Source organism: Delphinus delphis, chromosome 10 (genome assembly GCF_949987515.2).
Source record: "Delphinus delphis chromosome 10, mDelDel1.2, whole genome shotgun sequence".
Taxonomy (NCBI): domain Eukaryota; kingdom Metazoa; phylum Chordata; class Mammalia; order Artiodactyla; family Delphinidae; genus Delphinus; species Delphinus delphis.
In genome coordinates this window covers 82,968,121-82,987,576 of record NC_082692.2, presented here as the reverse complement: position 1 = coordinate 82,987,576, position 19,456 = coordinate 82,968,121, and the positions used below count along the sequence as shown (strand labels likewise).

General features: G+C 40.0%; 1 protein-coding gene and 1 pseudogene across 4 annotated transcripts in view; one reads left to right on the top strand and one right to left on the bottom strand.

Moving 5' to 3' along the window:
* FRMD4B (FERM domain containing 4B) overlaps positions 1-19,456 on the top strand; it is a 275,548-nt gene that overhangs the window by 216,598 nt on the left and 39,494 nt on the right. For all 4 annotated transcript variants that reach the window (XM_060022883.1, XM_060022884.1, XM_060022881.1 and 1 more), the window contains 4 exons: positions 11,337-11,420; positions 12,940-13,005; positions 15,906-15,963; positions 17,406-17,492. In XM_060022883.1, coding sequence (XP_059878866.1) covers positions 11,337-11,420; positions 12,940-13,005; positions 15,906-15,963; positions 17,406-17,492 — 295 coding nt within the window. The remainder of the gene's footprint in view (positions 1-11,336; positions 11,421-12,939; positions 13,006-15,905; positions 15,964-17,405; positions 17,493-19,456) is intronic.
* Positions 6,585-7,483, bottom strand: LOC132431861 (large ribosomal subunit protein eL32-like; annotated as a pseudogene).

Here is a 19,456-nt window from a genome sequence, read left to right as displayed (position 1 = left end):
CACTTTATTTTAGCTATTATGAAATCGTCTCAGTCTGTGAGCAGTTTGACTAAACTGCAACAACCAGTGGTGGCTTTAGAATGGGGTGGATTTGAGCCCTAGCTTTCTGCCTTGGTGTATGATTGACTATGAATGATGACAATTTGTTTCCAACTTTCTGCAGCACCTCCCAAGCCCTCTGTTCTCTAAAAGAGAGAACTCGACAGGGGTAGATATTTTACTGTGAATTTTTTTAGTCAAGATTAAAAAATCGGGCATCAGGAACACCTCGTGTGTTTTAAGGAAACTTTGTTGGGTGTTGGGCTTCTCAGGCGGATTTGGGTGCCCTGTTTTAAAATTCTGCTGAAAATGACGGGTCTGATTTTGTGGCTCTTAAAACAAATTGTTTAAAACTAAATTTGGTATCTTTGCTATCAGGGGACAACTATAGCCTGTAGTGGTTTTGGTTGGGTTTAAGAAACATTGAGTGATAACACATATTCAATCTTCTTATCCGTGTTCAGATCTTTGTGGTTTAATCCAGTTTTTGGCTAATCCAGATTATCTGGTTTAAAAAATGCAGCCTATCCTCACCGAAGAAACTAACTTTATTTCTTTTATTTATTTTTTAAATTTTATTTCTTGGCCACACCGTGCGTCATGCGGGATCTTAGTTCCCCCACCAGGAATCATGCCCCCCTGCAGTGGAAGCGCGGAGTCCTAACCACTGGACCGCCAGGGAAGTCCCAGAAACTAACTTTAGTAGAATCGATGAGAGGCCACTATAATTATAAATTCTGAAGCCTCGAGTTAAGCTGGCAGAAGCCTTCCATCTCCTCACCTCCTCCTCCCCCCATTTTCTGTCTCTTTTTGGAATTAGAGGAGTTAGACAGAGTGGTTCAAGCACAGGCTTGGAGTCATATTTGCTACTTTCTTTTTTTTTTTTTTTTTTTTTGCGGTACGCAGGCCTCTCACTGTTGCAGCCTCTCCCGTTGTGGTGGAGCACAGGCTCCGGACCCGCAGGCCCAGCGGCCATGGCTCACGGGCCCAGCCGCTCTGTGGCATGTGGGATCCTCCTGGACCGGGGCACGAACCCGTGTCCCCTGCATCGGCAGGCAGACTCCCAACCACTGTGCCACCAGGGAAGCCCCATATTTGCTACTTTCTTGCCGTTTGAGTTTAAATCTCTCTTAAATCTCAGTTTTCACATCTATGTAATGGGGATGCTGGTGATAATAGCATAACCTGTAGAGAGAGGTTTTTGTCCAGTCTCTGAAACCTAGTAATGCTCAGTGAGTGTGAGCTGTCGTTCAAAGCCTTTCTTTTTTAGGGACTGAATGAAGGTATCCACTCTGTATAACTGCTGGCTCAGCCTCGAAGAGTCTTGTGAAACTAACCTCCTGGGCTGTCCTCAGCCTCTTTGACCTCCTTTCCTGTTTTAAACTGTAGATTGCTATCTCTTGCTTGAAAATCTCCCTTTGTTTTATGATGTGTTTATTCTGTTATTCTGTTCCTGTGGTTCTCAAGTCATTTATTAAACGGATCGCTGGGTCCCAGCTTCTGCCCTCCTGATTCTGTAGGTCTGGGGTGGGCTCGAGAATTTGCATTTCTAACAAGTTCTCAGATAATAGGGATGCTGCTAGTCAGGGGATTGTAAAAGAACTCCTGTGTTTTCTCATGCTTGTCAACCTTTAAAATCCCTTTACCTAGGAATTAGTGGAGACAAATTTACTGTTAGAACTCCCTAGTTATTAAGTCAAGGAGATAATAAACTAGATTCATCACTGAAGGCCAAGTTCCCAGATAACTGAAAGAAACATGATTTTTTTTTTAAATTAAAAATGGGTGATGTGAAGGCAATCTGGCCAGTGAGCAAATGCTCTAAGTAAACTGAGAACATACCTTAAACTGCTAACGACCAAGGTGTTGATCAATGCTGGTAGATTAGTTGAGGAAATTAGTGTTTCTATTCAGTATCCAAGATCCTTCTAATAATGGCATGTTTAAGCAAGCTGTCCTCCTTAAACACTGGATCCAGCTGGAATGCTTTAGTAATTGAGTTGACACCTGTTACACCATTTAACAGACATTAAATACAGTTTTTCTGGCCGTTATGATCATTGCCATGGACCATTCCTGCAGTATAGTGCAAAACTTTGACGGCCACCCCAGCTCTCTAGCAAGCATAGATAAGGAAGTGGCTTGTCACCAGCCTCTGTACAGGCAACTCCAGAAGACTGGCAAACGTTTCTAATTTACACCAGTTCCTAAAGACAGTAAATCTTTAGCTTGCACATAGCACAGTATTAAATAGAGCTCCCAGCTGTGACAACTTGCTTGAGGTCTTGGAGGCCCCTTAGGCTACATGGTAGACTTTATCTTGAGTGTTCAACAGGCATTAACTATAGCTTTTTTACATTTGCATATGCATGAGTTATACTCATGCAAGACTCCAGTCCCAAGTTACTTTTTAAAGAGCTTAATTTATGTCTTGGTGATGTTTCTACGCTCATTTCCATTGGGTCATTATATGTAACGTGCTTTGTAGGCACCTTTGCTTGCAATTTCAGTTAAGGAAGAGCGTTAGCATCGAAAAGAAAAGGGAAGTTTGGGGCTTGGGCTTTTTTTTTTTTTTAAACTGTCCTAGAAACCGAAGGGTGCTTCCACACCAAGCATTGACAGCTGCCATCTTTGAGGATCTCATTCAGTGATCCGTTTGCTCCACAAGTGCCAGCACCACAGTTTGCTAATTGCACGCACTCCCTCGTCCTCCAGCCTGAGAATGGCAGGTGGCTGACTGTCACTGTGGGCAAGTTCCCAATTAGGCACAAACAGGTGCACACATCTGCTGGGGGTGGCTGTTTCCACACAACTGCTCCAGCGCACACAAAGGGTGGCCTCAGCTCTGCCAGCCATGTGGCTCTCTCAAAAATGAGTGAGGTTGGCACATTCCTACAGGGCTTTTGCGGTCAGTAAAGAAAAACAAGAGCCCGTGAAAGGGGCTTGGGAATGCCAAAAGGAATCATCACGGGAAAAAGAGCGGCGGTGGCTAAATGGTGGGTCATGGGCCGCTTCCTTCTAGAAAGCTGTCAGAATAGGAACTTGGAATACCTAAAGGAGGTATTACCAGGTATTTAATCTAATTATCAGCCTAGATAATTAGATAAAACGCAGTGTTCTTCATTGTGGCATCTGAATTCCTGCTGAAAGGATGAAGAATAGCAGTTTCTGGTTTGTTACTGAGAAGGAGCTAGTCTTGTAGATTTATGGGCATTGTCTTTGGCTAGGACCTGGAGAAAGCAGTCCCTCTTGGCAGTTCTGGTCAAGTTCGTCTTTAAAATAACACTTCCGTTGCATTCGGGTCAAGAACGTCCAGACAGGACTTTCCTGGTGGCGCAGTGATTAAGAATCCGCCTGCAAACGCAGGGGACACGGGTTCGATCCCAGGAAGATCCCACATGCCGCGGAGCAACTAAGCCTGTGCGCCACAACCACTGAGCCTGCGCTCTAGAGCCCGCGAGCCACAACTAGAGAAAGCCCACCCACAGCAAGGAAGACCCAACGAAGCCAAAAATAAATAAATTAAAAAAAAAAAAAAAAAGAACGTCCAGACAGGGTGAGTGCGTTTCCTGCTGGGACGAGGCAGAGACATCTCCGTCCAGGCTTGCTCACCTCCCGGCTGTTAGAGGCCCTCCCTTGGGATTCTGAGGTTGATCCTCATTCATACAAACCTAGCCTCCCACCCTGCCTGCCTGTCAGCCCCAGGAGGGGCCTTCTCTGCCCAAGCCAGACCTGGCTGCGTCCGCCAGCTCAGTGGATCCACGTGGCCTTGGCTCCCAGGCAAATTCCCCCGCAGGGGTTCTTCGGAGGGTGAACAAATAAGCACTCAGCTACTGGCAGTCCACTCAAACGTGAAATCCTTCAGGTTCTAAACTCTGAAAATGATCAGGATTAACTTAAGAATAATGCACCAGTGTTTGAAACACTTGCCTCCTAAATGGCAACGGGCTTGCTCATCAGTACCCTCCCTTACACCCACTAACCAGATTTGACTTAGTTTTAGGTGAATTCTATCACCCGGAAGGATGTGTAAAACATGTATGAATGGTTTAAATAACAAATTAGAAATTACACAGCCACATAACCACACCCGATGAGGAATGTTGCCAGGATCCCACCCCACCCCCATTGTGTAGTGGACCCCCCTTTCCCAGTAAAAATCCTCTCTTTTCCCCAGAGGTGCTTGGGCTGTATAGAACATATTTTCTTGTTTTGCTTTATACTGTATCACCTATGTGTGATTCTCTGTAGTTTCATTTTGTTTGCTTTCGAACTTACATACATGGGATGGTGATGTATATATTATTTTGGGTCTTGCTTCTTTGCTAAATATCGTGAGATTCATCGTGTTGTGTGAAGCTAGTCTGTATTTTGTTTGCTGCATGGTATTCCATTGTATGAATACTGTAATTTTATCATTTCTACTGTTATGGGATATTTGGGCTGTTTTCTTTATTTGTCTTACTGTGAACAATGCTGCTATAAACCATTTTCTTTTGCATAAGTTTCTCTAGAGGTATACCTAGGAAAGGATCTCTGGGTCATGGGGTATGCAGATTTCCAAAAAGATCATGTCAATGGGCATTCTACAGCAATGGATGGGAGTTCCTATCACCCTTCATCTTCATGTAACCTCAGTGCAGTCGGGTGCAAAGTGGTAATTCATTGAAGGTTTAATTTGCATTTCCCTGAGTACTTATAAAGCTGAACCCTTGCTTCTGCCTGTTGGCCATTTGGGTTTCTACTTGTGCACTGCTTGTTGAACGATTTAACCCATTTTGCTGCCAGGTCATCTGTCTCAGCCATCTTTTTCGTCCTCTTTTAGTGTCATAGACAGGTCCCCAGCTCAATCACCTCCTTATTGGTGGTGGCTTGTTAGAAGTTTCCTGTGTTAATAGGTCCTTATAGAAAGTGATGTTGTGTATTCACAAGAAAGGATATTTTGCAATAGCACAAGTGAACAGATTTGGAGGATTAATAGGAACCTTTTCTAACACAAAGAAATTAAGGCTGTGTTTTTTCCTGAGAAAGTAATCTTTTGGGATGGTCCAGATTCCACATTTGTCAGCATTATTTATGTGTCTCATTTACTCCTGCCCTACTGATGTTTTGCACTGTAAGTAAATTATCTGAAACTAGAAACCAAGCTGAACTGAGAAGGGCCTCCCTATACATTCTTTACTGTTAGTTTGTCAGAAATTGCAAAGCGATAGTGATGGTCTGCAGGTATGTTTGATATAGCCTGCACAATGCTTTACTTTTTATTTTTGGCTTTCCTTTTTTGTTTTTTGGTTGAGGCAATATTTTAAAATTCAGACATTCTAGGTAAAACTGTGAGATGTTGCCTTATTTTTGAAGAAAGTGCAATCATTAGGCAATAGTGGATCCACATTCTCACGTGGCAGAAATTACATTGATCTGAGTGGCGGTTCCCCATCAGCAGTGGCATCTGAGTGTTTCCTTAGTATGCAATCTCCCTTTTCTCCACATTAGTAATAATATTAGTAGCAAGGCATGTGGCTGCCCAAAATAAAGACTACATATCTCAGTGTCCCTTGCAATTATCAAGAGCCTTGTGATTTTTCTGGCCAGTGGGATTAGGGGATGTGGGCAGCTTTCAGGTTCTGCCCCTAAAGGAGTGGCTATGTCCTCCTTTATTCTTTTTCCCCTACGTGATGGCTAAAAGGTGGACATGGTGGTGAGCTATCTCAGACCATGTGAAGGACAGCAGAACCCCACGAACGGTGAAGCAACAAGAGTCTCAGTCCCTGAACACTTCATGCTGTTCTAGCTCTAACTTGTAGGTAAAGAGAAATTAAAGTGTTGATCTCTGTCCCGCACAGTCAAATCTATATCCTAAGTAACTTCAAGTGGGTAACGTTCTCTCCTCTTCCTCATGGTCCCCACCGAGTCCCCATTGTGTCCCTGTGTCTGCTGCCCAGCTTGACTTGCCTTTCTCAGCTGGCTTAGACAGTTGGATTTCTAATGCTTCTCTCACTTGGCTCCTGTTAGAGAGTTGCATCTAAGATATATTTATATTCTAATATTTAATAGTCTAAGAGTGACACAAAAGAAAAATTCTTAAGTCTGAAAGATACAGTACAATTAGAAGTTTTAGGGTTGAATTATCAGGAGTTTTATAATAATCCAAATCAGGGTTTCTCAACCCTCAGCACTATTAACATTTGGGGCAAGATAATTCTTCGTTGCTGGGGGCCCATCTTGTGTATTGTAGGATGTATAGTAGCATCCTGGCCTCAGCTCAATAGATGCCAGTAACACCTCCTTCCCCAGTTGTGACTGTCAAAAAATGTCTTAAGACATTGCTAAATATCCCCCGAGGGGCAAAATTGCCCCAGTTAAGAACCACTAATTTAAAGTATATTTCTTTATTTTTTTACCTTTTTAAAAAAATTAATAGACTTCAGTTTTTAGAGCAGTTTTAGGTTTACACAAAAATTGAGCAGAAAGTATGGAGAGTTATATATCCTCTCTCCTTCCCCTCCCCCTCTCTTCACAGTTTCCCCTATCAGTAACAGCTTGCATTAGTGTGGTACATTTGTTACAAGTGATGAATCAATACGGACAGATTTTTTTTTTTTTTTTTGCCGTTTTACGGTTTTATTAAACAAAACGTGCACACGAGCTGTCAATTCATTTTCTTCGCCGCGCAGCCTGGCGTTGGGATTGGTGACTCTGAGGGCCAGCTGGGCTGCTCTCTCCACAATGGCTTTGCGGTTCTTGGAGGAGACGTTGTGCGCAATCTCAGCACAGTAAGACTTGTTGCACATCAGCAACACTTCAAGCTCCTTGACGTTGTGGACCAGGAACTGGACCAGGAACTGGGCAAAGCCGCTGGGCAGCATGTGCTTTGTTTTCTTGTTGCTCCCATAACCGATGTTGGGCATCAAGATCTGGCCCTTGAATCTCCTGCGCACCCTGTTGTCAATGCCTCTGGGTTTCTGCCAGTTCCGCTTAATTTTTTTTTTTTTTTTTGGTGGTACGCGGGCCTCTCACTGTGTGGCCTCTCCCGTTGCGGAGCACAGGCTCCGGACCCGCAGGCTCAGCGGCCGTGGCTCACGGGCCCAGCCGCTGCGCGGCATGTGGGATCTTCCTGGACTGGGGCACGAACCCTTGTCCCCTGCATTGGCAGGCGGACTCTCAACCACTGCGCCACCAGGGAAGCCCAGTTCCGCTTAATTTTGACTTACCGGTCTGACTGGTGCCGGATGAACTTCTTGGTCCTCTTTTTGACGATCTTGTGCTTCACGAGGGGTCTGAGGGCAGCCATGATGCCGAGTAGGAGATGGCGGCCACCTCCGTAGGCAGCCGAGGAAAAGAAGACGACAGATTATTATTAGCTAAAGTCCATAGTCAAATCATGGTTCACTCTGTGTTCTATAGCTTTTGATAAATGCATCCATGATTACAGTATTATTCACAATAGTTTCACACCCCCCCCCAAATCCCTTGTGCTCCACCTATTCAATTATATTCCTTTTAAAGTCGTCTAAACTTTCCTTAAAATGATCCCTAAGCCACTTGCCTATTAATGCACATTTTAGTTGCTTCCCAGTGATTGACTAGTATCCCAAAAAAGTCTTAATGAGTAAATATTCATTGTTATTTAGGATGCTGCCTTGTGATTAACGTTTGGTAATTTATTGATTTATTTAGTCACCATTTCCAGATGTATAATGTCTTATCGCATCTTAGGACTAGGGTAGGTTCTAATGGTGCATAGTTAAAATGAAAAACTCCTTGGGAAGGTGACATGTCGAAGGCCAAAGTTCATCTTTCAGTATATCCAACACAGGTAGTATTTTTCTCCAGTTGTAACATGTAGCTATTTCTTAAGTTAGTCACTAGATATACAAGTTGTGTGTTTAGCAGACATGTGTTAAATGCTTTAATACTAGAAAAATCTCAGTATACTGAGAGACTGGTGCTTTAAAGACACAGGAACTAAAATTGTCTTAAAGGACAGCAACTTCAAGTCTCCCGTTTCACACTTATTCTCAACCATGAGCTTGTTGAATAAAATGATGGATAAAATTTCCCTCTTATTTCATTGCCCCCTCTCCTCTCTCCTTTGGCTGACTACATTGGTATAAGTTAAAAGCAACTTCGTCATATGACACTTGTTTCTACGTGCTCAGCATGCAGTCTACACTTTATACGTATTTGCCAAATGAATAAGTGAATTTATGGTAAATAGCAGCTTCTCTTCTACTCTCGTAGGTCTTGATTGCCACAAAATTAACTATAATCCAAAGAAATAAGTGAATGTGAGGCTGAGTTCTTGGAACACAGCACACAGTTCACATGAACCCAGGAGATAACACACATGTGGTTGGTGGTGATGATTAATAACAAAAAGTGTTATCCTTAGTCTGTCACTTTAGAACATGTACAGGTATTTGCCCTTCACAAAAAATTCATAAGCCAACCTCTTTGAAAAGGAAATGGGATTTGAAGGACAGAGCATAAAAGAAATCATTAAGAGAAATAAATATCATTACTGGGAGTCGACAGGTGACCTTTACTGTGGTTAAATACTATTGTGGTATATATTTTGGTTTTCAGGAAGCCCAAACCAGTTTCCCGAGATTGTCAACGTGGTTAAGCCATACTGCTCAGATTTCAAATGAATAGAGAGATTTAGCCTTATATAAGAATGGGAGCCAAGTGACTTTTCATTTCCTGGAGTAATTTGTAAAGTCAGATCTCTCACCTTTAGGAAAGGCCCCAAGCCTAGTTTTGAAATATAGCATTGACAGGTACAAATCCTACCGTCTCTAAGCTAGGCGACACTCAACTCTATCTGTTCCTACTGAAAGTAAGTTTATGTACAGGTTGCTCGTGGGTTCCCCTGATTGTCCTGTGGCCTGGTGGGGAAACTTGGTGATAGAACCAGTAAACAAACCTTCTGTAGACATTGAAGGAGAACCAGTTACACCAGGCCTGATCAAGTGACAGGAGAGAGCAATTTCTAATCCAGCACAGTGCAACATAGACCAAACAAAGCCTGTCTGCAGGCCATACTTGGTTCCCTAGTTTGACCTATAACATTTGATCTAGGTAATTGAATGAATGCTTTGGGAGGAGATTGACCTTGAGTTCAGCGTTTAGTCCTACAGCTGGGGGTTCATCTCTTTCAGTATCACGATTCACATTGGGGCAAACCCTGGGGAAGCTAATGTAAAAATGCTTGAGTGATGGATTTTGCAACTAATCAGTTCAGAGTTTTCATTTATAAGTAGGGGTGAGGGTGAAGGGGAGCTCTGCCTTGCCAGAGATGAGAATGTCCCAGGACACTGCTCTGGGAGTCTTTCAGAGAATCAGGTAATAGAATACAGTGGTTATGGTCTTGGCCTTTGAAGCCTTCTGGCTCCTCCACATAGTAGCTGAGAGACATTGAACAAGAGGCTTAGCTTCTCTAAACCTCAAACTCTTACCTGTGAAGTAGTCTGGGTAATAATAGTACCTACCACATGAGAAGAGTTGTGATGGGACTTCCATGAGGTGAACAGTGCCCTAGAAGTGCATTTCATGCTGCTCTTGGTAACCTCAACAAAGAGATGATAATGGCAAAGATATGAAGAGGTGGCAAGTAAGTGGAAAAAAGTTACCAGTATGCTGTTTGATGAACACCAGGGTAATCATGATTTTGAGTAACTCTTTAATGTGCTTATCCTAGGCTCTAATGAACCCCAGAAAGTCATGTCTGTTTCATCAGAGACTGCCTTCTTAAATACTTGGGACTGTTCTCACACTGTGCAGGACAAACCTGACTGGGTCATATTACCTGTTCTCCCTTCTGTTAAGTTCCTTAAAGACCACACCCTTCTCTCTCTCTCTTTTTTTTTAACATCTTTTTTGTAGTATAATTTCTTTACAGTGGTGTGTTACTTTCTGCTGTGTAACAAAGTGAATCAGCTATATGTATACATATATCCCCATATCCCCTCCCTCTTGCGTCTCCCTCCCACCCTCCCTATCCCACCCACACCCTTCTCTTTTCACAACCAGAATTTTGCCTTCTTTTTTGGTTCTGTTTTGTTTTCATTGTGTTATTGTTTTTAACTGAGATATAGTTGGTTTACAATATTACATGTTTCAAGTGTATGACATAGAGATTCACAGGTTTTAAAGATTGAACTCCATTCATAGTTATTATAAAATATTACCTGTATTCCCAGAATTTTGCCATTTTAAAATTAGCTGATGTTTCATGAGGTAAATTTTAGTTCACTTGTTGCAATTTGAGGGATAACTTCCTTGGATTTCATTAGAAACACATTTTCAAGTCATCTTTTTTTTAAATTTTTTATTTTAATTTAATTTTTATTTATTTAATTTTGGCTGCGTTGGGTCTTTGTTGCTGCACGCAGGCTTTCTCTAGTTGCGGCGAGCGGGGGCTACTCTTTGTTGTGGTGCGTGGGCTTCTCATTGCGGTGGCTTCTCTTGTTGCAGAGCACGGGCTCTAGGCGCGTGGGGTCAGTAGTTGTGGCTCACATGCTCTAGGGCACAGGCTCGGTAGTTGTGGCGCACGGGCTTAGTTGCTCCGTGGCATGTGGGATCTTCCTGGACCAGGGCTCGAACCCGTGTCCCATGCATTGGCAGGCGGATTCTTAACCACCGTGCCACCAGGGAAGTCCCTCAAGTCATCTCCTATCCAAGTGATTTCCGCAGATGGCTGACTTGGTCCATTTTATTTCAGAGAATGGTAAGGAAGTAACAGACGAGTAATAGAAAGGTCTACACTCAAGCGTTTTTATTGCAATGATAGCTGTTATGAAAAATGGTGATTCTATGTGAATGGTTTTAGAATAACCAGTGTTCCAACATTGTGAATATTATATAACCACTAAAAATAATTATGAGGGTACTACAGGAGTGTGGAGAAAGTGTATAATGAAATTTGAAGAATGCTGCATAAAAATAGAATATAAAGTGTGCACAACTGTAGTAATAATTATATATCAATAATAAAATAGATACATATAGGAAATATACAATGAAAATGGAGTTTATAAGTAAGGAAAATGGAATTATGGCAATTTAATAGTATTTAAAATTTTTTTTTTTTGTCTTTTAAAAACTTCAGAATCTCATCAGGTTGGTTGTCCATTTGGGGGCTGCCTTTAGTTAAAGTCTACAGCCTTATGTATGCTGACACTAACATTTGACAGAGCCCAGTGTGCTGTTGTTACTTTACAGATTTCATGTGGTGACCAGCTTGGGTAATCTTTTAGGTAACAACGACTGACATACTGTATTACTTTTCTTTTTAGTGATGAAAATGCCAGGAAAGATTTAAAGACATTACCAGCCTTTCCAACCAAAACTCTGCAGGAGCACCCCTCCCTTGCCTACTGGTAAGCCACGCCAAGATTGCCAGTGACCCTGTTACAGTAACCTCCACGGAGAACGGCATGCTCTTCAGGGAACTAAAAGAAATATAAGTGCGGAAAATATCAAACTGCCCATCATACGTGTCAGTCTAATCATGAGTAGACCTTGATCCTTCCAGTGAAAAGGTCTTATGAAATCTCTCTGGAGATCATTGTCCCAAGACTGTAGTCATGTGTGAAGAGTGGCCATGTGCCTTCTCGTTCAAGTGCATGATACATTTGTAGAGTGTGCTTTTAAGTGAATCCTGCTCAGTAGATGTGCAGTCACTGTATAATGCAGGCTTAATGTGGCAGAGGGCAATACAAGTGGTATAAAATACAGATTTCCTTGAACAGAGGCATTCATAATAAACAGAAACAACCCGAATGAGCAGGTTTCCTCTACAGCCAGAAGTCATTGTCTATTTTGAGTTGTTTTATTTGCCTGTATTTTAATGAATCCATAGTCCCCATTTCCCATGCAACATTTTTCCTAGAAAAGTACGTTTTCTCCCCTTGAATTACTTACATTCCCTTTAAATATATTTTCCTCGATTTAAGTCTGTGAATCCTGAAGATGGTTTTCCTTTCCACCAAAAATACTGGTTACAAAATAAATATTCAACATGAATAGCTGTAATATGAAAGTTGGAATATTTCCCAAGTCAATAGTGAGAGTAGGTACTGAGGCTACATTGCATCCTGAGTCTGGAACCTTCTAAATAAATCATTGTTAAGTGATAGTTGCTTAAGGATAAAAAGCAAAGACCAATTACTGTTGCTTATTTGTTGTATAGAGATAAAAACGTTTATTCTTCTCAGTTATACTTGAGATATGACTAATGAGCTACCAGTCTGAAAGGAGGGTAAATAACTGAATGATGTCAAGGGTGACCAGACTTCAGCCTGTTTCTCCTTTCTAGTCAAAAAGTTTTATTCTAAGACAATAATGAAGGGTTTTCTTCTAAAGTATTATGTCCACAAGCAGTGACAGTAGAATATTTTAGATTGAACACTCACTCAGAAGCATTTTTAAATCTTTCTGAACAATTTAAGGAAAATGTCTATAATACCTTACACTTGCTGATCTCTCTAAAAAACCCTTTTAATTTCCCCAGCAAGGCTCTCTCACTAGCATTTAATAACATTATTTTGTATTTATTATATTCCATTCAGTTATGGGAGAGAATATTAGTTTTTTATTTGATGAATTGATATTATGTTTCCTTTTCTAATAACTTAAGTTTTTAAAAATTTACATATTATATAAGTATATTATATAAAATTATATAAAATCGAGACAAGGTAGTTAAATGTCTGAGGTTCAGGAGTCCATATGTCCATATCCTACAAAAACAAAAGTCAACTAGCTTCTATCTCCCAAACAAGTTGGTCTAGGCCTTCTTTCTCAAGTGTTTCAAGTAGGCCACCTGAGAATCTTGAAACTGGATCTGTACCTCATACAGTCATGCATTGCTCTACTTTTCATTTCCTTGTTTTACAGTGAGGACAGGGTAATTGAGCATTATTTGAAAATCAAAGGTCTGACTCGGGGTCAAGCTGTGGTTCAGTAAGTATCTTTCTTTTTGCTTAGATATAGTTGTAATGTCTTCCGTGTGAGAAGGTCATCTGAAATGATTTCTATTGTGTAGTTTGTGTGCATATAGTAATCATCTGGTTAGAAGTATCTTATTGAATTATAATTTATATTTATATTTATAATTTATGATATTATAAATATAATATTTATAATTATATTTTTATAATATAATTATATTTATATTTATAATTATTTGAATTATAAAGTGTCTTGGGTCATTCCATACTTTGGTGTCATCAATTCAGATGCCTACCAGTGTCAGACAGGTAACAACAATGAGAACTCATAGGCCAAGCGTAGGCAATAGGGAGTGCTGGGGACTGTGGTGAACTAGAGAGCTTTTGCCCTGGCTAGAGACAAGACTACTCAGCTTCAGCATTCAGGCATAATGTTACCAGATCATCTGATGTTTTTCAAGAAAAGCTGGAAATTACAATTTTTTAAATCCTAATTTTAAACATTGCAAAGTAATTTTAAGAAAATTTTAGTACAACATGAGCCAAACAGCATCTATCTGGAGGCCGTGTTTTGTCACCTGGTTTGTGACTCTATTTTGGGTGGACCACGCAGTGTCAGTGTTGGATAATCTGTTTCTTTATGGTACCAATAGCAGACCATAATGATAGATTTCTGCATTTTAGACCTATAGAGTTACCGTCATTTATTAAGAACAGTTCACAGGCTGCACTGAAGTTTTTAAATTGTAAAAAGTAAATTTATAATTTAAAAATTTTTGAATTGTAAAAACGAATGTAGCATTATTGCTATAGTAATTGTACAGTAGAATAACTGTTATGGCCATAGAAGTTTTAACAAAAAATCTGCTGAATATAGCTCAGAGCATGTGAGAAGTGAAATAAGGACTTGGCGATCACTATTCCCCAGGTCAGTGTATAGATTTCCCCCACATCCCTGCTCTTGCGCTCATCTCCTTTTTATCATAGTGCACCTGCTGTGATCTTCAAGACAGAACTGAGAAGTTAACAGCCTGAAGTTGAATCCCTGACTTGTGCCTGTTTTGTGAACTGGAAAACAAAAAGGAATAACAATTTCCATGAAGGATTTTAGGTTAGGTTAATGAATGTATTACGAACTGTCCTTGTTGAAATGCAGCATCCTCTTACTTCCTTTCATCATTATCATTGCGGCTGCAAATAAGAAATTGTCTAACTTGGTAGTTAAGGCTGTAGACTGTGGAATCCGACTCACTTTGTTGGAATCCTGGCTGTGCAGTGTAATTGCTGCCTGGCCTTGGCACATCTACCTTTTTTTAAAAAAATTAATTTATTGGGCTTCACTGGTGGCGCAGTGGTTGAGAGTCCGCCTACTGATGCAGGGGACACGGGTTCGTGCCCCGGTCCGGGAAGATCCCACATGCCGCGGAGCGGCTGGGCCTGTGAGCCATGGCCGCTGAGCCTGCGCGTCCGGAGCCTGTGCTCCGCAACGGGAGAGGCCACAACAGTGAGAGGCCCGCGTACCGCAAAAAAATAAAATAAAATAAAAATAAATTTATTTATTTTATTTATTTACTTTTGGCTACGTTGGGTCTTCATTGCTGCATGCGGGCTTTCTCTAGTTGCGGCGAGCAGGGGCTACTGTTTGTTGCAGTGTGCAGGCTTCTCATTGAAGTGGCTTCTCTTGTTGTGGAGCACGGGCTCTAGGCGCACAGGCTTCAGTAGTTGTGGCTCACGGGCCCTAGAGCACAGGCTCAGTAGTTGTAGCAATGGGCTTAATTGCTCCGTGGCATGTGGGATCTTCCTGGACCAGGGGTCAAACCCTTGTCCCCTGCATTGGCAGACAGATTCTTAACCACTGCGCCACCAGGTAAGTCCCCATAACTTTTTATATTCACTAACATGTAGACCTTTTACTTTAAAAAGTTATCACATTATTAATAACAAGGTCCAGAGCCATTGATCTCCAAAATGTTATTAAAGAGTCCACTTGGGGCTTCCCTGGTGGCGCAGTGGTTGAGAGTCCGCCTGCCGATGCAGGGGACACGGGTTCGTGCCCCAGTCCGGGAAGATCCCACATGCCGCGGAGCGGCTGGGCCCGTGAGCCATGGCTGCTGAGCCTGCGCGTCCAGAGCCTGTGCTCCGCAACGGGAGAGGCCACAACGGTGAGAGGCCCGCGTACCACAAAAAAAAAAAAAAGAGTCCACTTGTATCATACAGGAACCTCAATTCTGTGTGGGCAGAGAGGAAATCTTACACAATTTAGTCCACGCCATAAAGTCTTAAAGTTATACAATAAATACTTGTTGAATTAAAAATAACAAGAGGTATATCATCACTTTAATTTTTTTTGGGGGGTGCATAGTTTTAAAAATCAGGTTTGCATATAATAAAATTCACTGTTTTAAAGCATATATTTCTAAGAGGTTTGACTTAAAAGTTAAGTATAAATTTCTAAAAGTGTACCACCATCAGTGATAAAAACCACCGTGTTTTTATTATAGCATGTTTGCTTAATTTACAGCAAGCAGAAAATAAGCTTTATTTTTTACTTATTATGAGCATGACCCAAAAGTTGATTCTCGTGACTTGCACCATTAGGTGCTAGTTTAAAAATACTTGAAGTTTGGGTTTATAATAAAGTACAATATGTTTCTAAGCCATAGAAATTTTAATATGCAGAAAATAACATTTCCTATAGCTTTTTGAAATTGGATTTTTGTTAACAACCTCCCAACATTTGGATAAAGTAAAATATATTACTCCCTGGAGTGGTTTATTCTATTTCTACTTTAGTCAAAGACAAAGTTATAATGAGGAAAGTAGATACAAATTGTGTTTCTTTAGATCACTTTTCCCAAAAGGACCCTCCAACTAATTTAATAAGAGGTTATAATATATATTCATTTTCCATAGGTATATGAAAATAGTAGAAGCTCTACCGACCTATGGAGTCCATTATTATGCAGTAAAGGTAAATACTTTTATGTGACAAACCTTTCATCATGCCTGTGTTATTTTATGAGAGTTAGTGAACAGCACCAGCTTTCTAAAATCACATAAATCAATATGCGTATATATGTAAATTATCTCTAGAAATTTCAGCATTTAGAATAGGATTGATTTTCTTAAAAAAATAAAAGCCTGATTGTATCTTGTCATTTTTAGCAAAGCATAAAGCACATTATTTTTGCGAAGTACTAGCTGTGTTCAGATGTGTTCCCGAAGCCTCTGTTAGCCCTGAAGTATTCAGGTCATTCTCTTTTGGCACAGCTAATCTTTTAGCTACTTTTGCTGATTTTTCTCTTTTCCAATTGTGCACCTTTCTAATGCTACTAGATGTTCATTTGATAGTGCCTTTGTATGAGAATCATTGAAGAATCATCCAGTATCATTTCAGCAGCTTCACAAAATCCTCAAGTTTTTACAAGATTTGCAGTACCCATTTTCAATTGGTATGTTTTATATTTGTGTAGTACTTTCAGTTGTTTATACACAGGGAGAGATTAAGAAATATTTTGAGATGATAGAGGATAAAGCATATTGTTAAGAAGAGAGTCTTGTTTGAAAGAGGAATAATTTTATACTTGATCTATCTTGAGTGACTTTTCAAGTTCTGACAGTGTTTGCAATTCAAAATGGTGGGGAATTGGATAATACCTGTATAATGAGGACACCTTGTACTAAAAATACGTGCCAATTCCACTTTAATTTCTACTGATTCTTAATTTGTTTGCATATGGGTATATGTTTAAGCCCAAGTTTTTCTTTCCCTATGGCAGTATATATCCCTTTCTTTGGCAAGACCTAAAAGATAAATTTATGATAAAAAATGTATTCCTCCCCTCCCCATATGTACCTCGAAGTCATTATTCAAGCATCTCATCTTTGAATCATATAATTCACCCAAAGAAGTTTTTAGTATTCCCATATTCATTTGTTAAGTATATTATAAACATTAGGATTTGGAACCACTTTTCTCATCGTTGTAATTCTTTGGAAACTTCTCTGACCTTTATAGCTGGTTACTAATCAAGAGAACAAAGAGCGTTTTTTCTTTCTCTTCTTCTTTTTTTTTTTTTCCCAGTGGTTAACTGGCTTTGTACTCTGGATTAATTCCTGGTTGAATTACTTACATTTTATTTCTTCTCTCCAACTGTTTAATCCTAACAATAATGCTACTTTCTTTTTGATGGTGTTAATAGTATTGGTGTGCTTTGACTTATAGATCTTATTTGAAGAAGCTCTAAGAAAGCGTTTTAATAACAAGTTAGGATTTTAAATAGTGTTTTGCTTTCCAAGACAAAGTTATTTTAACTTGTTGATACTTGTTAAAGGATGAAATTGGTAGATGTTACTTCATCTCTGTAAGCCTTAACAATTAGGTCTTGGTTCTCATGATTTTCCATCTTCCAGGATAAACAAGGACTTCCTTGGTGGCTTGGAATCAGCTATAAAGGAATTGGCCAGTATGATTTGCAAGATAAGGTGAAACCTCGGAAAGTAAGTGTGAATCATTTCAGACACTTATGAGAACATTGAGCTGTTCTAGAGCTAGAAACATCATTTTATGGGGCAACAAGCAGTCTTGGGTAAAGAACTTTTGATTAGTGAAGTCCTAGGTTTAGAGAAGACTCAAGTTAAATGTGAAATACTTTTTATAATTCATTTGTGCCCCATTTATACAGCAGTTCCACGTCTGATCATTTATCCTAAGGAAGTAAAATTACACACAAAGATTTAACTATAAGGATGTTGATCACAACGTAGTTTACAAGTGCTTACAATTAGGTTTCTATTTAAGTTAGTATGAACATGATGATGTCATTTGTTTAATGAATTTTACATATATAAAAATGTGTACATGCATCCACACACATATGCACACATATACGTATGTACATTGGATGGATAAACAAATGGGTGAATTGTAAAGACGTTAAGTCAGAATTTTTGGTGCTAGTTACCTCTCAGTGATACAGTTATAAGTAACCTTCTTTCTACTACTGCTGCTAGTTTTGCTTATCTTTGTTTCACAATTTTCCACATTTAACATGTCTACTTTTTTGTAGAGGAAAGTAAGTTACATGCTGTTTATTAAAGGGTCACACTATCAGATTTGGATTTTCCAGAGCTAATAAGTTACATTCTTGGCAATTTGATTATGAAGTTGTTCCTCTTGACCAAGCACAAGTGTACAATACTTTTTTGCCTATATAAGAAGTGATGAGTTCGTGTAGATATCCATCCTGCTGCTCTGGCCTACTCAGTATTATAATGACATAAAGGCTTACCCGTGCTGTTAGGTTTTGCCGCGCTCCGTGTCCTCTGCTGCCAGCCCTGGGAATCACAGCTGTGAAACAATGACCTATAATAACAGACCGTGGTTAGGCTGCCTGCTCTATCACACCCCGACATCACCGCCTTAAATAGCTCTTATCACTTCCATCTGTCTCTTGCTTTAATTTGTACTAGAAAAACAGCCATATTTTTCATAAAGTCAGGCCCTGGTCCTAATACCACAAGCTTTTCATCTTCTAAGTGTCCTTTTAGCTTCAATCAGTACTTACAATCTTCCTTCGAGTTTAGAGAATAAGTTACCCTTTTCTTCCCATTTTATGGTTGTGAAACTGGCACAGAAAACATGAAAGGGTGTTGCCCAGCCCCCGTTGAATGCCCATCCAGCTCTCCTGGATCAGACTAGCTGGGCACTGTGGCTTCTTATTGAGAATTATCAGTAAAAATAGGAAGGCATTATTTTTAACAAAAGATCCGTCTGTGTGAGGCATGGTAAGTAAGCATTTGTGTAATCATACAATTAGAACTTGATCTGTATAATTTTGGCCCAGTGACCCAGATCAGTTGAAGTAAGGAATACTTGATTTCCAGGAGGAATACGAGTAATTTTGGTTATATTTGAAAACTTGTTTCTAAGACCAAATTTCTAATAATGTTAGAAATGATATGGGCGTACAGTTTTTCTTTACAGTCATATATTTTAGTGTTTTTACCAAAAGTTTTAAATAGTCATTGTAAAAGAAACCAACAACAACAAAAAAAAGCACACACTACAGAAACATCAATTGGGGCAGGAAGTTCTTCAGCAGCCCCCATCCCTCCCCTGTGATAATCACTGTCAAGAGAATGATACTGGTTGGTTTGTTTGTTTATGAATTTTATTTTGTTTTATTTTTTTTTAATTGAAGTAGAGCTGATTTACAATATTGTGTTATTTCTCCTGTACAGCAAAGTGATTCAGTTATACGTATACATAAATTCTTTTTCATATCCTTGTCCGTTACGGTTTATCACAGGATATTGAATATAGTTCCCCATGCTATACAGTAAGATCTTGTTGTCTATCCGTTCTATATATAATAGTTTGCATCTACTAACTCCAAACTCCCACTCCATCCCTCCCCCCATCCCCCGCCGTTGGCAACCACAAGTCTGTTCTCTATGTCTGT